The 19,862-nt window shown below is 32.6% G+C and overlaps 2 protein-coding genes across 12 annotated transcripts in view; one reads left to right on the forward strand and one right to left on the reverse strand.

The window, feature by feature from the left end:
* The window catches only part of LOC139488168 (uncharacterized), a 45,362-nt gene extending 30,262 nt beyond the window's left edge, over positions 1-15,100 (forward strand). For 2 of the 3 annotated variants that reach the window (XM_071273602.1, XM_071273603.1), the window contains exons 2-10: positions 1,644-1,711; positions 4,939-5,047; positions 5,305-5,351; positions 5,602-5,668; positions 11,442-11,552; positions 12,323-12,398; positions 13,854-14,015; positions 14,450-14,556; positions 14,994-15,100. In XM_071273602.1, coding sequence (XP_071129703.1) covers positions 1,644-1,711; positions 4,939-5,047; positions 5,305-5,351; positions 5,602-5,668; positions 11,442-11,552; positions 12,323-12,398; positions 13,854-14,015; positions 14,450-14,556; positions 14,994-15,050 — 804 coding nt within the window. In that variant the 3' untranslated portion in view covers positions 15,051-15,100. Of the gene's footprint in view, positions 1-1,643; positions 1,712-4,938; positions 5,048-5,304; positions 5,352-5,601; positions 5,669-9,727; positions 9,926-11,441; positions 11,553-12,322; positions 12,399-13,853; positions 14,016-14,449; positions 14,557-14,993 lie in introns of those variants that run through there. The other variant, XM_071273604.1, reaches the window with a different exon arrangement.
* An 844-nt stretch (positions 15,101-15,944) lies between these two features.
* Positions 15,945-19,862, reverse strand: part of LOC139488140 (SUN domain-containing protein 1-like) — a 45,409-nt gene continuing 41,491 nt past the window's right edge. For all 9 annotated transcript variants that reach the window (XM_071273546.1, XM_071273542.1, XM_071273547.1 and 6 more), the window contains 2 exons: positions 18,816-18,908; positions 15,945-18,373 (listed from right to left, as the gene is read on the reverse strand). In XM_071273546.1, the coding sequence (XP_071129647.1) occupies positions 18,251-18,373; positions 18,816-18,908 (216 nt within the window). In that variant the 3' untranslated portion in view covers positions 15,945-18,250. The remainder of the gene's footprint in view (positions 18,374-18,815; positions 18,909-19,862) is intronic.

The raw sequence follows: 19,862 nt of genomic DNA on the forward strand, positions 1-19,862 counted from the left end.
TTGTACGAAATTTTAAGTCAGATTAGACTTCCGGTTTGCGTTTTTCTGTATACTTTGAACATACATATACTACGAATAAAGTGTATTTTCAGAATTTTATCTGCTATCATTTTCAAGTTTACTATCCACGGCAGTCACAGAGTTTATTAAATAGAGAGGGTCTGTATACTATATCAATGATCACCATGGATCGATTAGTAAACTTAGAATTGAAAGTAAATACGCTTTATTTATATAGTAATGAATGTTCATAATATACAGATAAGCGCTAAAATTATTCATGTGAACTTTTGATACTTTTTCTGAAATTCTCCAGTCATTAAATCTTTTACAAAATTCATTGATTACAAAAAAAAAAGAAGATGTGGTATGATTGCCATGTTGAGACAACTCTCCACAAGAGACCAAAATGACACAGAAATTAACAATTATGGGTTACCGTACGGCCTTCAACAAAGAGCAAAGCCCATACCGCATACTCAGCTTCAAAAGGCCCCGAAATGACAATGTAAAACAATGCAAACGAGAAAACTAGCGGCCTTATTTATGTACAAAAAATGAACGAAAAACAAATATGTAACACATAAACAAACGACAACCACTGAATTACAGGCTCCTTACTTAAATAAATGTTCATAACATACTAAATGTATGTTCATATTGAAATTGATAGAAAACCAAAAATTGGGAACTTTGGAAATAAAGGTGGAGGGTAAAAAAAACATTTTCCTGTCCCCAATAACCTATTACTTATGATACTTTTGCTGAAATTCTCCAGTCATTCTGTATTTAACAAAATTCTTCCAACAACACTTTACATACTGATACTTTAAACTACGCTCTGAATGCCCGCGATTTCGCGGGTGTGTTCTAGTAATGTATGAAAGAAATACCCATGCAGCTTCATCTTCGACATGTCCGACAGGTAAAACAAGTTTTTGAGTGAATATTTCTTTTCTCATTTTTTTTTTTTTTTAAACTGTCAAAATTTGCAAACTGTTCAAGCCATTAAAACGTTTAATAATTTGGTTAGATGTTAAAGTCTACAAGAATACAATAAATGATATTAGACCCTCAAATAGACTCATAAAGATGTGATACTGTGATTGATTGATTGTCAGTGATTGAGTTTTTTCAAATTGAAATAAATGTAGGTGAGATAACTACTAATTCATTATTCAGTTTTATTTTACACAACATTGTATGGTTTTTTTTATTCACTACACGCATGACACGTACACTGACATGTGGTTCAATAGGTTTAAAGACATACTAGTTCTCTTAGCAAAGTGTTATGCTCTGATCTCAATGGTTTATATTTGTGGGCATGACAAATACTCCAGAACCATGAGAACTATTGAAAACAATATCTCAAACAGGAGTGGGTGAACCTGATTAAGGAAGGAAATTTATACTGACTGAAAAAGAGGGTATGTATACGTGGTGACCTACGAACCTTTGGACTTTAAGCAAACAACAATCAATCATTCAATCAACAGAACTCTTAAAGAGTTACAGATGTGCTTCAATGTGCAAGATGATGATAATTTCCAAACTATTTGGATGGAGAGACGTTCGAAATGACATTAACTTTCTAATCACTTTTAATATAATCATGTCAACCCAGTTTTCGTTTATCTTAGGGTCTGTTTACAACAATGACTAAAAGGAGAGGGAAAGAACAGAAAGTGCCAGAAGAACCTGAAGAAAGGTATTAATTTGCGATTTGTAACCTCTATTTCAGGCATACACAAAGAAAAGTGTTATTTGTAATTTTGCAATTTTGTTATACTTGTATTTTCCATATAAACTCGATAATACCTAAACAGGATCAGGGGCGTAGCTTACGTTGAGGCAACAGAGGCAACTAACCGAGGCAACTGCCTCGGTAAAAAAAATAAAAATTTCCTTCACTGTATTTTCTTTTAAATGATTATTGCAGCAAACTGGCTATGTCTTGTTGACGCGGTTATTGATTCATACCCTTTACGAATTATTCAAGACTTATGGGAACATTTGAATTAATTTTCCCTCCTCTACTTGGAAAAACCCTTTACGGTAGTTTTCTGTTATTCAAGTTTGTCAGAGATAAAGGAAATCGACAACAGATTTATTTTGTCCCCATTGCAAGCGAAATTCAAAACAGTGAGTAGAATAGATGAGGATCCAACTTACGAGTCACCCGATCAAATCACTTTACCATTGAATTAGGTAAATTATTTAATTTTGTGTCAGAATAATTTCTAGTATATGAGGTTTTAAGAAAACAGAAAAATCGGCCCTGAAATTAATTTAAATTTAAAAGAATATGGATTTAAAATGGTGCTAAGTTATAAAATAAAGGAAAATCAAATCATGCATGGCGACAATGATTAAAAAATAAATATTTGATAATCCCATTCTAAGCATTCAAACCCTCATTTATAACCGTTGACATGTTCCCCTACGACTATGTTCATTGACTCTGGTACCAAACAAAACAAAATATGCATCTATATATCATAGTGCACAGAAAATAATTTATATGTTGGGGTTCTCAAGTTTTGTTCTCGCTATTTTAAGTTCATAGTACGTTTTCACAAGCAGGGAATATAAAATATTTAAAGGAATCACTAATTCCAGAGAAACATGTCTGTTAGTTAATACATAATGTCAGTTTATATATAAAAAAAAAAATCAACCAAATACTGTTCATTTATAATGAAGACTTCAGAATCAAGTAAATGTTACTTAGTTATTCGCCGGTTGTCATGTTCATCGTGAATGATAAAAAAAAAGTTTAAAATCATTCAATATATAATTTCAAGACCTTCGAAGGAATACACCACTAAAACAAGTGCCGTGCTACACTTTACATGAAGCATAGGTTTTTCTCCTAGTTTATCCTGAAATTCGTTTGTTCAATCGAGCTGTCATTTTGTGGTGATTATCTATAATTCGTTGATTCGTGACCTACGACCAAATAAATGATCATCACAAAATTTATTACTTAATAAACCTTAATATTTGCGTTTGTTTTTTCTGTATTGAACATTTTGTACAGATTTCTTCTATCCACCGAGCAAGGTCATGATTTCTTGTGATATGACGTTAGCTCATGTCAGAGTGAGGTACAGCCAACTATATTAGAGTGTACTACGGCTTGGAAATATATTGGGAGCCATTTGGCATTTGCGCTGGCTTTCTGCTGGGAACAGTATGTCAATATATATGTTCCTGCTTTCTGTAACTGCTAGCAAGTCAGGAAACTGACTTTTCATTGGTTGTCTAATGTGATAACTTCACGTATTTTGTTATTTTTATAGCTTTGAGTATAGATAGTAAGGCATATAATTAACATTATTATGATGAAATAACATTGAACAGCAACTATTTTTAACGATTCTTTCTTGTTCAAATTGTAAAAACCTCTATAGATCTCTATAGCTTAAAGGGGGCTGCGCCCCCTGACCCCCCTGCTTCGGTATAAACAGAAGGCAAGCAACGCCACTGCAGGATCAGGGGCGGATGCAGGAATTTTCGAAAGGGGGGGTGCTAACCCAGGTAACCCAGGGCAAAGGGGGGGTGCAAAACATATGTCCCGATACAAATGCATTGATCGGCAAAAATAAAGGGGGGGTGCGCACCCCCGGAACCCCCCCCCCCCCCCCCCCCTGGATCCGCCACTGAGGATAGTGCGATTTTCAATGAGGGAGAGGACAGGGGTTAGGGAGACAGGGAGAAAGGGGGTAGGAGAAAGGAGAAAGGGGGTAGGAGAAAGGAGAGGAAGGCTGGGAGAAAGGAGAAAAAGTTGGAGAAAGGAGAAAAAATAAAATATCTCTCCTTTTAAAAAAATTTCTAATATTTCAAGAAAAAATATCTCAAAAGGAGATGTTTTATTCTAATGGGAGAAAGGAGAACGGGGGTAGGAGAAAGGAGAAGAGGGGTGGGAGAAGGGAGAAGGGTACCCCCCTGTCCTCCTCCTCTTCAATGGTTGGTTGTTGCTAAAAGATAGAATATACCAAGGATGCAATTTAAAGCATAATCAATTAAAAAAAGACAACACAACGTCAAAGTACGAAAACGAAGAAGGACAGACGACAATATTTTAACACTACACAGAAAACCACATGCAGATTGAGCAATACGAACCCGACCAAAAACCGGGGTTGAACTCATGCACTCCTGGTGGACAAGCAGTTTCTGCTCCACATGTGACATCCATCGTGTTACTCATTCATCAGTAACACCTGGTGATAAAATGTTAGAAGAAAATCTATAATCTATCCTCCTTATCCAATTCGTGAAAGTTAAATGCACATGTTGAATAGTGTGTGCAGTGTATTATTGGTGTGTATGGTCATTTTATTGAGAACCATTATAAAATCAATACAGTGCAATAAATAAGAAGAAAAACGGACCACTTTAGGATTGTAAAAAGCATACATTTTCGTATGATAAACGTTCAGGGAACATGTAAATAAAGCCTACATGGCGTCCTGGCTCAAACAAGCTATTTAAATGTGTACTGAAAATCGACAACAAAACTCTAACCAGTCGGACTTCCTTCGAAAGCTTATGCAGTGTTCACTGAATAACTACTCGTGTTGTTAAAAAAAGTCATTTACATTGTTCATACAAATCATTTCAAATCAATGTTGAAAACAAAACTTCAGATGAATATAATGTGTATTATTTACATATTTCTGCAGTCGATTCAAATGTTCTTCAAGGCTTATATTATTCGAAAATTATGCACATAGATATTACAAATAAATTTCATGCTGAATCAGATACATTTTTTATTTCAATATTCACAGAAAGAGAAAAAAAATTGGATAGTAAAAAAAACAATAAGTTAGACATGACTGGACCCAGTGGATCGATTCTACTCGTACATTGCAATTAGCATTATTGTATGTGCAACTTTAGAAGAGCACCCTTTTCTTTTTTCTATAGATACTTCCTTAATCCCGAGTCCGTCAGCTCTCACTTATTCTGTTCCATATGTCAGGACGTTTTCAATCAGCCATACAGAGCTCCATGTGGTCATAGTTTCTGCAAAGCGGTAAGTGATGGAAATACACATTCAATAGTTAAAGTAAAACTTTTTATGACCACTCATGGTTTTAGAAAAGTCTATATCGTTCACCTGGTTGCATGCACAATCACCAAAAAGCAACTATTCATTGAAATATTTTTTAAATCAAAGGACGAGGTTGAGTAACCTCGGGGAAATATTTTTCTTTTATATTTGTTTTCTACTATTTTGTTTTTACTTATTTTGCTACTTGTTAATTTTTATTTACCATTTGCTGTTTTCAGTGCATAACGTCATGGTTACGGAACAGCAAGACTTGTCCAGAGGACAGGTAAGACCGTATAATTATGCAGCCGTAGTACTGTAAAATGGCTTCACGAATTCATTTTTTTTTAACTGTCTGTTTTGTTTTTGCACTGTATTTTTATATAATCATAAAAAAACACGAAATTTTTGTAATGTTTACATTCTGATTAATTGTTGTTTACTGTTTGTCGAATGAGGACGTTTTGTATAAATGCAGCTGAAATAACAGAAGTATTGCCGTAAAAGTTTTTTCTGGTTTTTTTTTTCTGTTTTAGAAAGAGCTTACAATTACACCAAATGCACCATGACTTTATCGTTGAAAATATTATAGGAGATCAAATGGTGAGTTAAAAATCATATTTTTTTTTGCCATATTGTATCATGTACTGTCATTTTTGTTTTATATATACATGAATAAAAGCAGGTGTTGAAGACACAACATTGAGACAGGACCCAGCTACGTCATCGTTTTAGACATCGCATACATCCTGCAATCATGGGCAATTTCCTTGCCCTTTATCGTTTAAATATAACTAGATATTTAACCGTTGGTTTTCCTGTTTGAATGGTTTTACACTTGTCATTTTTGGGGGCCTTTAATTATAGCTTACTGTTTGGTGTGAGCCAAGGCTCCGCGTTGAAGACCGTACTTATTACCTATAATGGTTTACTTTTACAAATTGTGACTTGAATGGAGAGTTGTCTCATAAGCACTCATACCACATCTACTTATATCTACGTGATATAATTGATGAGCCCACTTTCTATCAGACCACTAAGACCTAGGTGTTTTCGTGTGATGTAATGAAGTCACTTATTTGTACTCGAACGAACCAAAAAAATAGAAAACCAGTGATAAGTTTGTTGCTATGTTTATAAGGAGGTATAAGGGAACACCATTGATCACTTATTCATCATGATATTTGGTACATCTGAAAACGCTAGCTAATTTCTTATTGCAGGTTGCATGTCCATTTAGAAAATCGGGCTGTGATTTCATTGGACAGTTGCAAATGTTAAAATCCCATAAGAAATCTTGTGAATTTAATCCAAATAACCTACCTGATTTTCTGAAAATGAAAGAAAAAGAAAATACGCCAGGTGAGTTATTTTGAAATTAAAGTACTTAATATTTTTTTTGTAAGTCGTAATGCTATTAAAGTGATTTGAAAACTATGAGATATTCAAATAAAATTGTTTCAAGTCAAAACTGAGTTAAATACTCAAAATGGTAAAGTCACATGTGGCAAACCGTTACACTTATCATGTTGATTTCAAAACCTAACAAACTAAGGTACATTTCAAACTGAATTGGACAAGAAAATTAGTCTGGTAAGCGTTTTGTGAAATTGGTAACGGTTTACTTAATCAACAGAATTTATGTTTTATAATGTGTATCTATAGACATTCAACTATAACAATTATAGATATAAAAGATATATTCTAACAATTAACATTTACAAAATAAATTGCATTGTATCTTTTTCAGATTCAAATGTTGCAGATGACGAAGTCCTGTCTTCTCCAGCAAAACCGTCCTTAATGATGAGACTGTTTCGTTCTGGTGACAGTCAGAAATCTTTGTTGAAAACTATGTTTGAAGACAAAGAAAATACACCTTCAACTTGATATAAAACTTCGTATTTTGCTATTTATTTTTCTAATGTTTATTAAATAATATACTTATTTGCCATTTATTTTCTTATAGCCCTTTATTTAACCCTATAATTTTGAAAAACTGAAGTATCAGAATGCGATACATAGATTTCTGTGTTTTTTCTCATTGTTTTACGGTTGACTATAATTGCTGACAGATCTACTTCAATTAAACTTTGGTCCGTGGATAGTTGTCTCTTTGGCAATCATACCACATATAAAAAACAACCTTGTCGTCTTGTACAAAGCATGGTTCATTGTTTTGTACATTAATCAGACCGTCAGTTTCCTCGTTGAATTCTTTTTCATTTGTCATTTTTGGTCTTTTATAGCTCGAAACTAGTATGAGGTATGGGTTTTGCTCATTATTGAAGGTCGTATGGTAACCCATAGTTGCTAATTTTTACATCAATTTTTCTCAATTATAGGGCGTATTTGTCTCATTGGCAATCATACCACATCTTCTTACTTTTATATTCATACTCATGTCAGATAGACGTTTTACTTCCTGATTACTGATCATTACTTACATCCAAAAATCATGATCGCAAAAATTAGCTGATACGGGGATTTGATGAACAAAAAAAATTGAATGATTTCTGAAAGAATTCTGTAAAGAATAATATTACTACAGTAAAACCTGACTAAACCGAACCCTTTCGGGACATGAGATGTTGTTCGGTTTCATCAGGTTCACAATGCACAAAATGTGATATGATTGGTCTTCAGAACAAGTTTGGATTAGACAGGTTTCCGGTTTATTCAGGGTTCGGTTTAATCAGGTTTCACTGTAGTATATTATATAGAGCAAACTATTTATCAACTCCCATTTAAAGTGAAAATAATAGAAAAAAAAAAAACTAACAAGCAAACAAATGTGATAACAGAAAGAGTCCACGTTAATAAAAAAAAAATATACATTTATCTGAATGCATTAAACGTGCAATCAAACTCTGAAGCTATGGATTCCGCTATTATCTCTTTACGAATAAGGTTGTCATGTTATAATAAACAGCTGCGCCATGAGCGCATGATACGCCCGACGTCTTGTGTTTTCTGATAGTTTCTGAGAAAGTTTTAAGCAATTACCATTTATTGCTTTTGAGACACGTGAAACCCCCCACCATGTTTTTTTTTTTACAAATATCACTAAATAAAATTTTGAATCAAACCAAAAAGTATACAGATCTTTAGATTAATATAACAAAGAAGTGTGTAAAGTTTTAAGCCATAATCATAAATCGTTTTTGAGATACGGCACGACATGTAAAACCCCCTCCCCCTTTTTTACAAAATACTCAAAAACTCAAAAATGAAATTTTGAATCATCACAAAAAAGTATACAGATCTTAAGATTAATATAACAAAGAAGTGTGTAAAGTTTTAAGCAATAATCATAAATCGTTTTTGAGATACGGCGCGACATGTAAAAAACCCTCCCCCTTGTTTACAAAATACTCAATAACTCAAAAATGAAATTTTGAATCATCACCAAAAAGTATACAGATATTAAGATTAATATAACTGAGAAGTGTGTAAAGTTTTAAGCAATAATCAAGAATCGTTTTTGAGATACGGTGCGACATGTGAAAAAAAACACACCCCTGTTTTAGTTACAAAGTGCCGTAACTCAAATAGTTTAAATCTTATTTTCACCAAAAAGTATACAGATCATTTGACCATCATAAAAAACAACTATATTAAGTTTCATGAAATTTTGATAAGTCGTTCTCAAGTTACGATGCGACATGTTTACGCCGGACAGACAGACGGACGGACAGACAGACAGACGGACGGACGGACGGACACCGGACATTTGTATACCATAATACGTCCCGTCAAAATTTTGACGGGCGTATAAAAATGTAAAACAAATACTGAACTCCGAAGAAAAATCAAAACGGAAAGTCCCTAATCGAATGGCAATATCAAAAGTTCAAACACATCAAAAGAATGGTCAATAACTGTCATATTCCTGACTTGGTACAGGCATCTTCTTATGTAGAAAATGGTAGTTTAATAAAATTGAATATGGAAATGAGGAATGTGTCAAGGAAACAACAACCCGACCAAAGAGCAGAACACAGCTGAAGACCACCAAAGGATTTTCAACACATGAAGAAAATTCCACACCCGGAGGCGTGCCCCAGCCGGCTTAAGCCTGGTTTTATAGCTAGTTACACCTCTCACATGCTCAAACATGATCTTCTGCTCTACAAATCATCAATTTGTTTTTGTAAAAAAAGATTACAATTCGACAGGTGATTCTAAAACATATATTACAACTCAAAATAATGATACAAAGAAGGTTTGTAGTCAAAACAATATTTACTATGATCGCACATTTCGTTCTAAAAAAAACGAAAACATGTAGTTGAAAGTTTCACATCCGCGCCAAAGAAAATAGTGTGATGTTGGTTGGGTCAAGAAAGTATAAAAACAAAACGGGACAAAAACAACTTCTCCAAATCTTCGATTTTGGCGGCGACTTATAAATATGAATTAAACGTAACTTGCATAAAAAGTCGATTGAGCTTTTTTGTTACTGTATATATATGTCGATGTCACACATCAGACGGTAATATTGTTCATTCGCACGTTGATAACAATATTAAAGTTCCACCATTTTATATCATGTCACAGAAACCTTTCGAGGTCTTACACCTTATAATTTTATCATAAAATTATTCGTAATTCCTTATTTGATGAAAATACCACGATCCGTAATACAGATAAGGTGTAACTGATAAGACAGAACAGTATTGTAGTAGCCCAATTTGTCAGTATTGTTGATACCCCAAGATGATTGTACTCATAGTAACTCTAGCTCTAGCAGTAGGATCTCAAGCACAAATATGTTGTGTCCCTGCTCAGTGGGAAGGCACGGAGGGAACGATTATAGCTGTTTCTCAAAATGATACAGCAGATCCGATGATAGTTACGGTAGGTCAAGACAATTAAGGATGAAAATATAGAACGACGAAGTCGTATTTATTGACCCCAAAAATTTCTGTCTAAGAACATCTTGAAGAATATCAGAACCTAATATAGATTTCAAATTTTGAACTATATTCGCAATTTGCTGGATTGGAATATCGATTTAAGAATCTCTACCATGCACCAGAAATAATTCAGACAAATTAATACACGTATTATATTAAGGATGTCTTTAATTTTCTAAGACCTCAGGATTTCCTACATTATCTTGAATCTTGCATGGTAGGAGACATGAACATCGACATCGGTGTATTATGTCCATGCTTGTTTATCATATATATCTTAATAATTCAGACAAATTAATACACGTATTATATTAAGGATGTGTTTAATTTTCTAAGACCTCAGGATTTCCTACATTATCTTGAATCTTGGTAGGAGACATGAACATCGACGTCGGTGTATTATGTCCATGCTTGTTTATCATATATATCCTAATAATTCAGACAAATTAATACACGTATTATATTAAGGATGTCTTTAATTTTCTAAGACCTCAGGATTTCCTACATTATCTTGAATCTTGGTAGGAGACATGAACATCGACATCGGTGTATTATGTCCATGCTTGTTTATCATATATCCTACAATGTAACATTCGCTTGAACCATTGAAGAGGTCTTGAACATCAATATTTTATTTCCAAACTCCTAAAATTTGATAGATAGATATCTTAATTTTAACTTAACATTGTCAATAGCCGAAGGTCACCAATGGGTCTTCAATGAAGCGAGAAACTCCCGCACCCGTCGGAGGCGTCCTTCACAAATATGTATACTAGTTCAGTGATAATGGACGTCATACTAAACTCCGAATTATACACAAGAAAATAACATTAAAAAATCATACAAGACTAACAAAGGCCATGCAAAGGCTCTGACTTGAGAAAGGTGCAAAATTGCGGCGGGGTTAAACATGTTTATGAGATCTCAACCCTCCCCTATACCTCTAGCCAATATAGAAAAAAACAAACGCACAACACTACTAACTCAGTTCAGATGTCCGAGTCCGATTTCAGAATCCATGGAGGACGTACTATAAAAAAAATCAAAAAGTTGTATGTTAGACTTGCATGTATTGTAAATATAAGATAATGTCTTCAACTTTTATTATTTAGTACATATTACTAGTCCCATCGAACATTGCTGTTTTTCATGTAACAATAACGCAATGTAACCGTAGCCTCAATAATTATTGTTACATTCGTAATTAATCGGTTCCTTATCCAACCATGCATTCCGGCATTTAGTCCCCAATGTAACAATAATATTTTTATTATTGTTACATTTCCATGTAACCGTAGCCAGTGCCATAAATATAATGCGACTTCTTAAAAGCGAACTGTGAAGGTTCTTTAAGAAACTAAAAATATTTTGTTGGTGTCTATTTTTGGAGGATATATAAAAGTGACGATTTCCGATATAATTATGAACTCAATTTACTGTTTTGTTTTTATTTGCAGGGTGCTATAAGTGTTGCGTACGATGCCACCAACAAACGTGTGGCTGCAACGTTGTACATGAGTACAGGAGGTTATAACGGAAATGTTGGCGTCATTTTGAATTATGCACAGGCAAGTACATATTTGAGTTTGTTCAGTATTTCTTGTGTATTAAAGTCTAGGCGTCATCTAATCATCGGAACTATCGAGGTGACCTCCAAAGTCTGCCGACTGTCATCTAACAAAAAATAAATAGATAACGACTACATGCATTTGAATATTTCTAGGTCTGTCTGATTTTAAAGGTTTATGGTTCATCCTTGTTTCAATTTCAATGTTGACATTATCGTTCTTTTAATAGCCAAACACATGCCTAACCATCACCAGCTAAGGAGCTAACAAAAATAAAATTGAAGGTCACATGAATACGGATTCAATGAGGTTATCTTATTGGCTTGCAAACCAGTAATACATCAACGATGTTTTTGAGGTTATTGACTACATATTATAAGAAAATATTTCAAAATTACACATTGAAACTCAAAGAATCGTATTTAACTGTTTTCTTAATCGTAGCTAATGTCCTTTTAATTTTGAGGTAATGAAATATTTCTCTTAACCAAAGTCAAAATATTTGCATAGGAAAAAGATAAAAATGCATGAAAAGCTGTTTTGCCTAGGAGTCATTAAACAATACTGTAGTATGAAACTCACATCTCCCCTCCCCCCGTATTATATGATTTATCACAAACCCCCAAAATTCTGAAGTGCAAACTTTTGTGACATTTCACAATGTTCTTTACATGTGTTACTATACAAGCTAATTTAAAACAAACAAGCTAACATGTACTTTAGGTTGAAATGTATTAGATCTTTAAAAAAAACCTCTTTTCTATTTTCAGGGCATTCAATACACAGTCAGTGGCAATAACTGCACTAGAACACCTCTCGGAGCATTTGTTCCTAACTGTATACCAAGTAAGTAACCTTTATTAATTTACTAAACTGTACAAATGTTACAGGCAATAGGTGTTTTTCTCCAGCATTATCAGTATTCATCCCCTCTGTATATATATATATATATATCTTTATCATATATTTAGTAGTAAAAACAGTAGTTTTGAATATTTGATAAATAGCCTGTTGTTTAATCCATATTGCGCAACTTTGATGCGCACCCTTTATCATACCCTTTATCACACCCCTACTATTTTTTTTTCATTTTTGCATAAACTTGGTTTTAATTTATGCAAGCTTCTTTTAAAAAAAATTTCCTCAACATGGGTCCTCAATGAACGGTCATTCAGGAGTGATGCAATTTATTGAATGACGTCATTGTTTGGAATGTGACGTCACAAACATCAGGTTTTCATATTTCTGACACAAGAAATGCAACTATAAAAAAAACCTCAATGAAATACAATACAAACACAAAAAAACCCAAAATATTTTTAAAACAACAGCAGGCAAATTGTAAGGTAACCCATGTGTTTCGGATGAGTAATTGTGCAGATCTTTTAAAGCTTTTAAAACAAGACAAAAGTAGAAGTGAAGGTAATCCAGGTGCTTGGGACCAGAAAGCATTTTATATATACTCTCCTGTTGAAATATATGATAAAGCATATAAAACATGGCAAAATCCGTATCGCATGCCATATCAACTGCGACCAATATCATCCCTCGGGCCTAAAGGCCCTCAGGCTGATATTGGTATCTCGGGATGATACGACATATGATACAGATTTTGCCATGTATTATTTTCTATTTATTAGCCTCCCTTAGGAGAGATCGTGATACCAATACAATATCAATGCATAATACAATATATACAAATTTGAATAGATAAACACAAAAGAAAAAATAATAATTGAAAGTACTTTAAACTTACTCACAGGAGATGTTAAACAATTGGAATTTGGACATATCATCCCATGTCTCCTTTAAATCTTGAAGAGATATAATAAAAGAATACTTTTCTTAAAAATTTTAAGTATGTCTTTTGGGTTTTTGTTTTAGCTGGGTAGCTGTACCATTGACATAATTACTACAAACTCTCTTGATTGCTGTATTGGATGAACTACTCATGCTCTTAAACTTCAATTAAAATTATTGGTGATTATTCAAACCAAGTATAGAGCTGATGGTTGATTTCTTAATGTCCAGTGGTTTGATTGTTGTTGGTTGTTCTACGTCCAGTGGCAAATATTTCATGCATGTTCATGAGTGTCCAGTGGCAAATATTTCATACATATCACTAAGGACAAGGAAGTTACATTTGATATATTATGTATGTGTAACAGCTATATTTTCAATTAATATCTATCATTTGATGTAGGCTGCATAATATTTATGAACAAATTTTAGTTCAATCTAAAATTAAAATAATGTATGTAAAACACATATTATATTTCCATTCTATGTTTTACCCTTTAGGTGATGCAAAATTGCAGAGATCAAGCTATATGGGACCTCCCAGTAACAAGATGATGATCAATTCCTACACCTACATGAGAGGACCATTAGAAGTTGGTGTAACAGTAACAGCTAATACATGTGTACCAGTGGGAGAGGTGGTCAATGGTCAAACTGCAAATGGTATAAATGTTTTTTTAAACTTGTTTACGTGTATATGTTATCTTATCTAAAATTATTATTATAGCATAAAAACAAGTCATTTTAAAAATATAACATGTGATTTTCGTCAGTGAAACAGCTTCCCACTTAAAACCACATAACCAGGAAAGGGTTCTTCTCAATTTTCCCATAAAAGATAACATCTTCTGATCTCTTCAAAACTCCATGATAAATTTTAATTAGCATAGATAGAACATTAAACAAAACCTTGATTTTTACTATATTCACAAATAAATACTTCTCTGCTGTTCTTTTAAAAGACCATTGTAGGTACTGATGATGCCAAGTGTGTGTTCTTTCTTTTTTATACAGAATTGTTGAAAATGACCAGTATCTTCCTTTGTGTCACTTAATTTTAACATAAATTACTGCATGCTTTTCTTGTTTCATTTTAGAATTTGTCATACAAAGTGTAGGTTTCAGTAACATTACTCCAGGAATAAGCAAGGCTGATTCATTTACTCCACCCAGCAGCTGTTTGAACAGTCCTTTGGTCCAAGCTGTAAGTATCTAGTATCACAACAATCAATTTGTAACCCTTGCCTATAGGGGAGGTAAACTGTGGCATTAAGCTTGGCATGAGGGAGGGCAAGTAAGGCAGATACCTAAGAATACTTTGAGGGCCATTGTTTGCCTTATGTAATAAGCGAGTTATTTAGATTATGAAGCAAACAGGATATATTTACACTTCTGCCCAATATTACACAAATAAAAAGTGGTAAAGTTATTTTTGGAATACTGGAACAAAAGAAATTGTCAGTGTTAGTTATTATTACAAGCATATTTGAAATTCTCATTTCTACCCTGAATTCTTATATTAGAAAATTTTACAGTAAAAGGTATTCAGAATTTGAATTTAATTTCATAACTACATATGAAATTTAGAAATTTTAACTTGAGATTTATTACAATTGCATGAATTTCTTTTCTTGTTTTCAGAACTTGATTCCAATGCAAGGCAGACTTTTGAGAAGATACTTAGATTTATTGCCATAGGCAGCTTTTATATGATGATCATTGTGCGCTTCAATAAATATAATAAAATACTTGTCGTTTTAAAAACATAATGTAATTTATAAAATAAACTATTTTTTAGTGGGACTTTTGGAAGATTCCCATTTATTTGTACCTCGGAAACAAGAATAACAACAATGTGTCCATAGTACACATCAGATGCCCCACTTGCACTATCAATTTCTATGTTCACTGGACTGTAATATGCTGGTAAAAACTAAAATTTGCATTAAATTAAAAAGATCATATCATAGTGAACACGTGTTACAAGTTGATTGGACCTCAACTTAAGCAAAAACTATCTTGACCAAAAACTTTAACCTGAAGCGGGACAGAAGAATGATAGTTGGACCAATAGAATAACAAAGACACACAGACTGAAAAACATAATGCCCCTAAGTGGGGCATAAAAATCCTGATTATAGAAAGGAAACGCATCTTTATCTATGTAGATGTATTGGGGACAATGCTATGCAACTTTGCATATAAATAAGAAGATGTAGTATGATTGCCAATGAGACAGCTATCCACAAAAGACCAAATGACATATAAAGTATTAACTGTAGGTCATTGTAGGGCCTTCATCACAACAAATGAGCAAAACCTGTACTGCATAGTTAGCTATACTCCAAATGACAAATGTAAAAGTATTCAAAAGGTAAAACTAACGGCCTGATTTAACTACAAGATATTGAACGACAAACAAATATTCAGTAGCAAACAACCACTGAATTATGGGCTCCTGACGTGGGACACATACAGAACATGGCAGGGTTAAACTATTTTGAAAGTGTCCACCCTCCCTCTAACCTGGGACAGAGATGAAAATCGGTTGTAACAGCTTGTTTTTCGTATCAGAAAATTAACAACAGCAAATCATTTTGATCATTTAATGATGACAACACTATTTAATCTAATGTTTGTACACAATTTTAACAGTACAACATCTTGATTCTATAACAAATAAAGCACATTAAGCAAAAAGCATATTTTTGATTTCGAGTAAATATTCTTGGCAGTAATAATACTTTACATGTAAAGTTTTAACTAATCTCATTTTTAATTTACCAGAAAACTACATTATGATAAGAGAAAAATTATAATGAATAAGTCAATGCCTGCATAATAGTTAAGAAATTAATAATGACTTTTGTAAAAGAAAAAAATTGTTTCTTTACCCTTGATTTAATAACAATAAAATACATTCATCGAAATTAAAGTAAATTTTTAACAATAAATTATAATCTATAATCTTTGTGACCTATTAAATAAATCAAGATTTTTCAAATAACTTTAGTCTGATTTTGACTTGAAAATATTGGTCATAGTTAACCTTTAGCATTAACAGTTTGCTAAAAGCTGATTTTTTTTTTTTTATGAATTATTGATATAGATCTATAAAAGTGAACACATTCCTGTTGGTCCCATATCAAAAACTAACAAATGAAAAATAACTCTGTTTTTTCTTCGAAATTATCCAGAAGTAAGCGATCTCCTGAAATTAATTATTTTTTTGCAATACATATAAAGACAAAATAAAAAGCTACTATGCATTAAAAACATGGATGATATATGCAAAAACAGAATAATAATAAATGAATAAAAAATAAACACAACCTAATTGAGCTGCCTTTTGAACCTTTCAATATAAATGTACTACATGTAGTACTGAACTACAGCCATTTGAATTGGTATACAACTTTTTACAAATTACAAATGTTTTAATTGCAATGTAAAAAAAATCAAATAAACAAGAGTATCTGAGATTCTCCTGAAATAATATTGAAATGTAAGCTATCATTTAAGATAATAAAACTAACGAATCACCAAAAAAATCAATTATCTATTGCTTATTTCATAAAATCATATGTATATGATGTGTTCACGTCTTATGTTTAATTAAGAATTTTTTCATGTTTGCTCAAAACCAGTTGAACTATACAGAGAGGTAGCACTTTTTAAACCACAGCTATTGTAAGATGAAACGGACAAGAATGAGCAAATCAAATAAGATAAATAAATTGAAATATCCAAGAAAATTCACTAGAATCCATAAACATAAAAACAAAGAAAAAGGAAGTTTCATGCCCACAGCATGTTGTGGTTGAAACGGGACACATTTCCTTTAAATGATTTCTTAAAATATTATCTAAATTTTAGGAATCAACTCAGTAGAAAGGATAAGTTTATTCATTTCCTCAAAATTAGATATTCCATACTTCATAAATAATGATAAAATTTCTCCAACCTCCTAAATTTTCTTTTTAAATGATTTGAATGGTTATTGAAGAAAAAATGAATCAGATACATGTATATTTAAAAAAAATTATTTTGTACTGTGAAAATGTAAGAAAAGTTCTATAATACCTTTTAGAGATGGCAACCTCATTTACACAAATTACACTTTGCCTTCCTTGGGTACAATGTACCATGTATGTTGTAATGGAACAGTTCTAAGTGCACAACATTCATCGTATTGAGCCATTTTATAGAGCCAAATTTCATGTGATTTTGAGCAAAGGAAAATAGTACATGTACCATAAATATTTATATCAACAAAAAATAAAAACAACTAATAACTTATTCATATAAAATAAACACCTTTTCTGAACAAATAATAAAAAATAATAATTTTCAAGATGGTTTTGTAACCACAAAAAAAAAACAAATATGTGGTGTATTATTTAAGTCTGTCAGGTAATCCCTGACCATGGTTGGATACACTGCAACTACAAACCCTGTTTTGTCACTTCACAAATACTTTGTGAATCATCGTTTATGTCTTTATCCTATGCATCTTATCATAGTATTGAAACAAATTCCTCCAAAATTTTCACTTCACTTTTACTTCGCATAATAAATATACACAATGTACTTTAATTCTATCATTCTCCAATCCAGCATTTACAATGAAGTCATTTACAAACAACTTTACATTTATTCTATTATGCATATTTTATTTCCAATTGTTTATCTTCTTTGAACAATATGAATGTTCAAAATTTTCTGGCACATTCTTGCATAGATATATGTTGATACATGTATGTTTACCCTGTAGCTAATATTTCCCTTGAAGCTGGTTAATATTGAAGTCATGGTTCCTTTTCTGGAAGCAAACCTATGTGTTTGATATATTGGTTTACTGTTATACAGATTGGCAGTTTTGTTTTGCATGTAAGAATTTATGGCTTATCCTGCTCTGCTGGAATTCCATGAACTCTAAATCTGTACAGACATGTAAACATTTGGTTTCCATGATTACTTGTTATTCTTAATTCTATAAACTTGAAGACGGCCTTTGTAGCCTGCAAGAAATATATATGTACAAATTAAAAGCATGATGGAATAAATTATGGATTATTAGACAGGAAATAGCAAAATAAATACTTGCTACATATATATTTTACCAATACATCATTATATAGGGTTATCCAAAGTAGTTGCATTATACAGTTGGGTCAAAAAAGATTTTCTAGTATAACAATTACAATATATTTTTCGTTTATTTTCATCTGTGCCTCTTTTATTAAAATTTTATACAATGTTGGTTGTCATTTGTAGCTATCTATCATTTTGGTTTTTAGTTCATTATTTTGTACATAAACCAAGCTATTAGTTTTCCCATTTGAATTGTGACCTATAGTTGTTTTATTTCTATGTTATTTGGTCTCTTGTGGAGAGCTATCTCATTGGCAATCATGTCATATTCTTAAATTCCATCTTTCTTGTATGTTAGTATTATCCTACCTTTACAGGGAAAAACTGGAGTGGTTTTCCATCTTCATTGTATGTATAGTTCCCTAGAAGTGTTCCTTCTGTATCACATTCTCTGCCTAAACCCTAAAACATGAAATTACAATGAAGACATTATTAAGTTGCTATGATATCTGATGAAAATTTCCATAATGGAAAAGGGAATAACAGAAAATATAAACATTTTTATCTACTTTTTTCAACAGCAGTCAAGAAAAGAAAACAGAACATATGTGTATGGAATATAGATGTATGAACAAACCAATATAAAGTCCATAACATTTCCCTTATAGTGGGTCTCATTGGGGTCCAAGCGTGACGCGGGATTGCCGATTTTTTGTAAGCGTGACACTTGAAAGCCAAATTATTGTGTCGTGAAAACGGGAAATGAGGTCTTGCGGGACCCGGGAAATGACAAAAAAATGAGAATTGCTTACGTACATAGTGTAAGCGGGATACGGGTATCTGACAAAACAGTAAGCGGGATCCAGAATCGGAACCCCCCAATCAGACCCCCCTTATACAATACTAGTGGTCTAAGGGCAAGCTTTGTACTATTGTATACTTGACCAATCAATTTGAAGATGCAGAGATGTTTTACAGCTGATTGCATTGAGTGTGTAGGTAAAGGTAATATATTTGGTTAGCTTGCTTGCTAGGTGAACCGTTAGTCATTATTAGGTAAGGTTTACTACCCTCCTTACCAAGTAGCCTAGTTCTACATACAGATAGATTGGTTATCTGACAGACTAGGAGGGTAGTTTACCTAACAATAATAATGACTTCAGGGTTCAGCTAGCAAGCAAGCTAACCAAAGATATTACATTTGACTTCACATTCAATGTAATCAGCTGTAATCCATATTGTTAATATTTCTTATCAAGATGCACTATTTATAAATGTATCAATATCTTTGTAAAAATTCAACCAAATCTAGTTAAAATACATTAACAATAAACTGGATACTTTCAAACATTTTCTTTCTCATTTTTCTGTTCATGTATTTTCACCTGTTAGTTTTGGTCTTTAACTTATTGCAAC

Source organism: Mytilus edulis, chromosome 9, assembly GCF_963676685.1.
Source record: "Mytilus edulis chromosome 9, xbMytEdul2.2, whole genome shotgun sequence".
Taxonomy (NCBI): domain Eukaryota; kingdom Metazoa; phylum Mollusca; class Bivalvia; order Mytilida; family Mytilidae; genus Mytilus; species Mytilus edulis.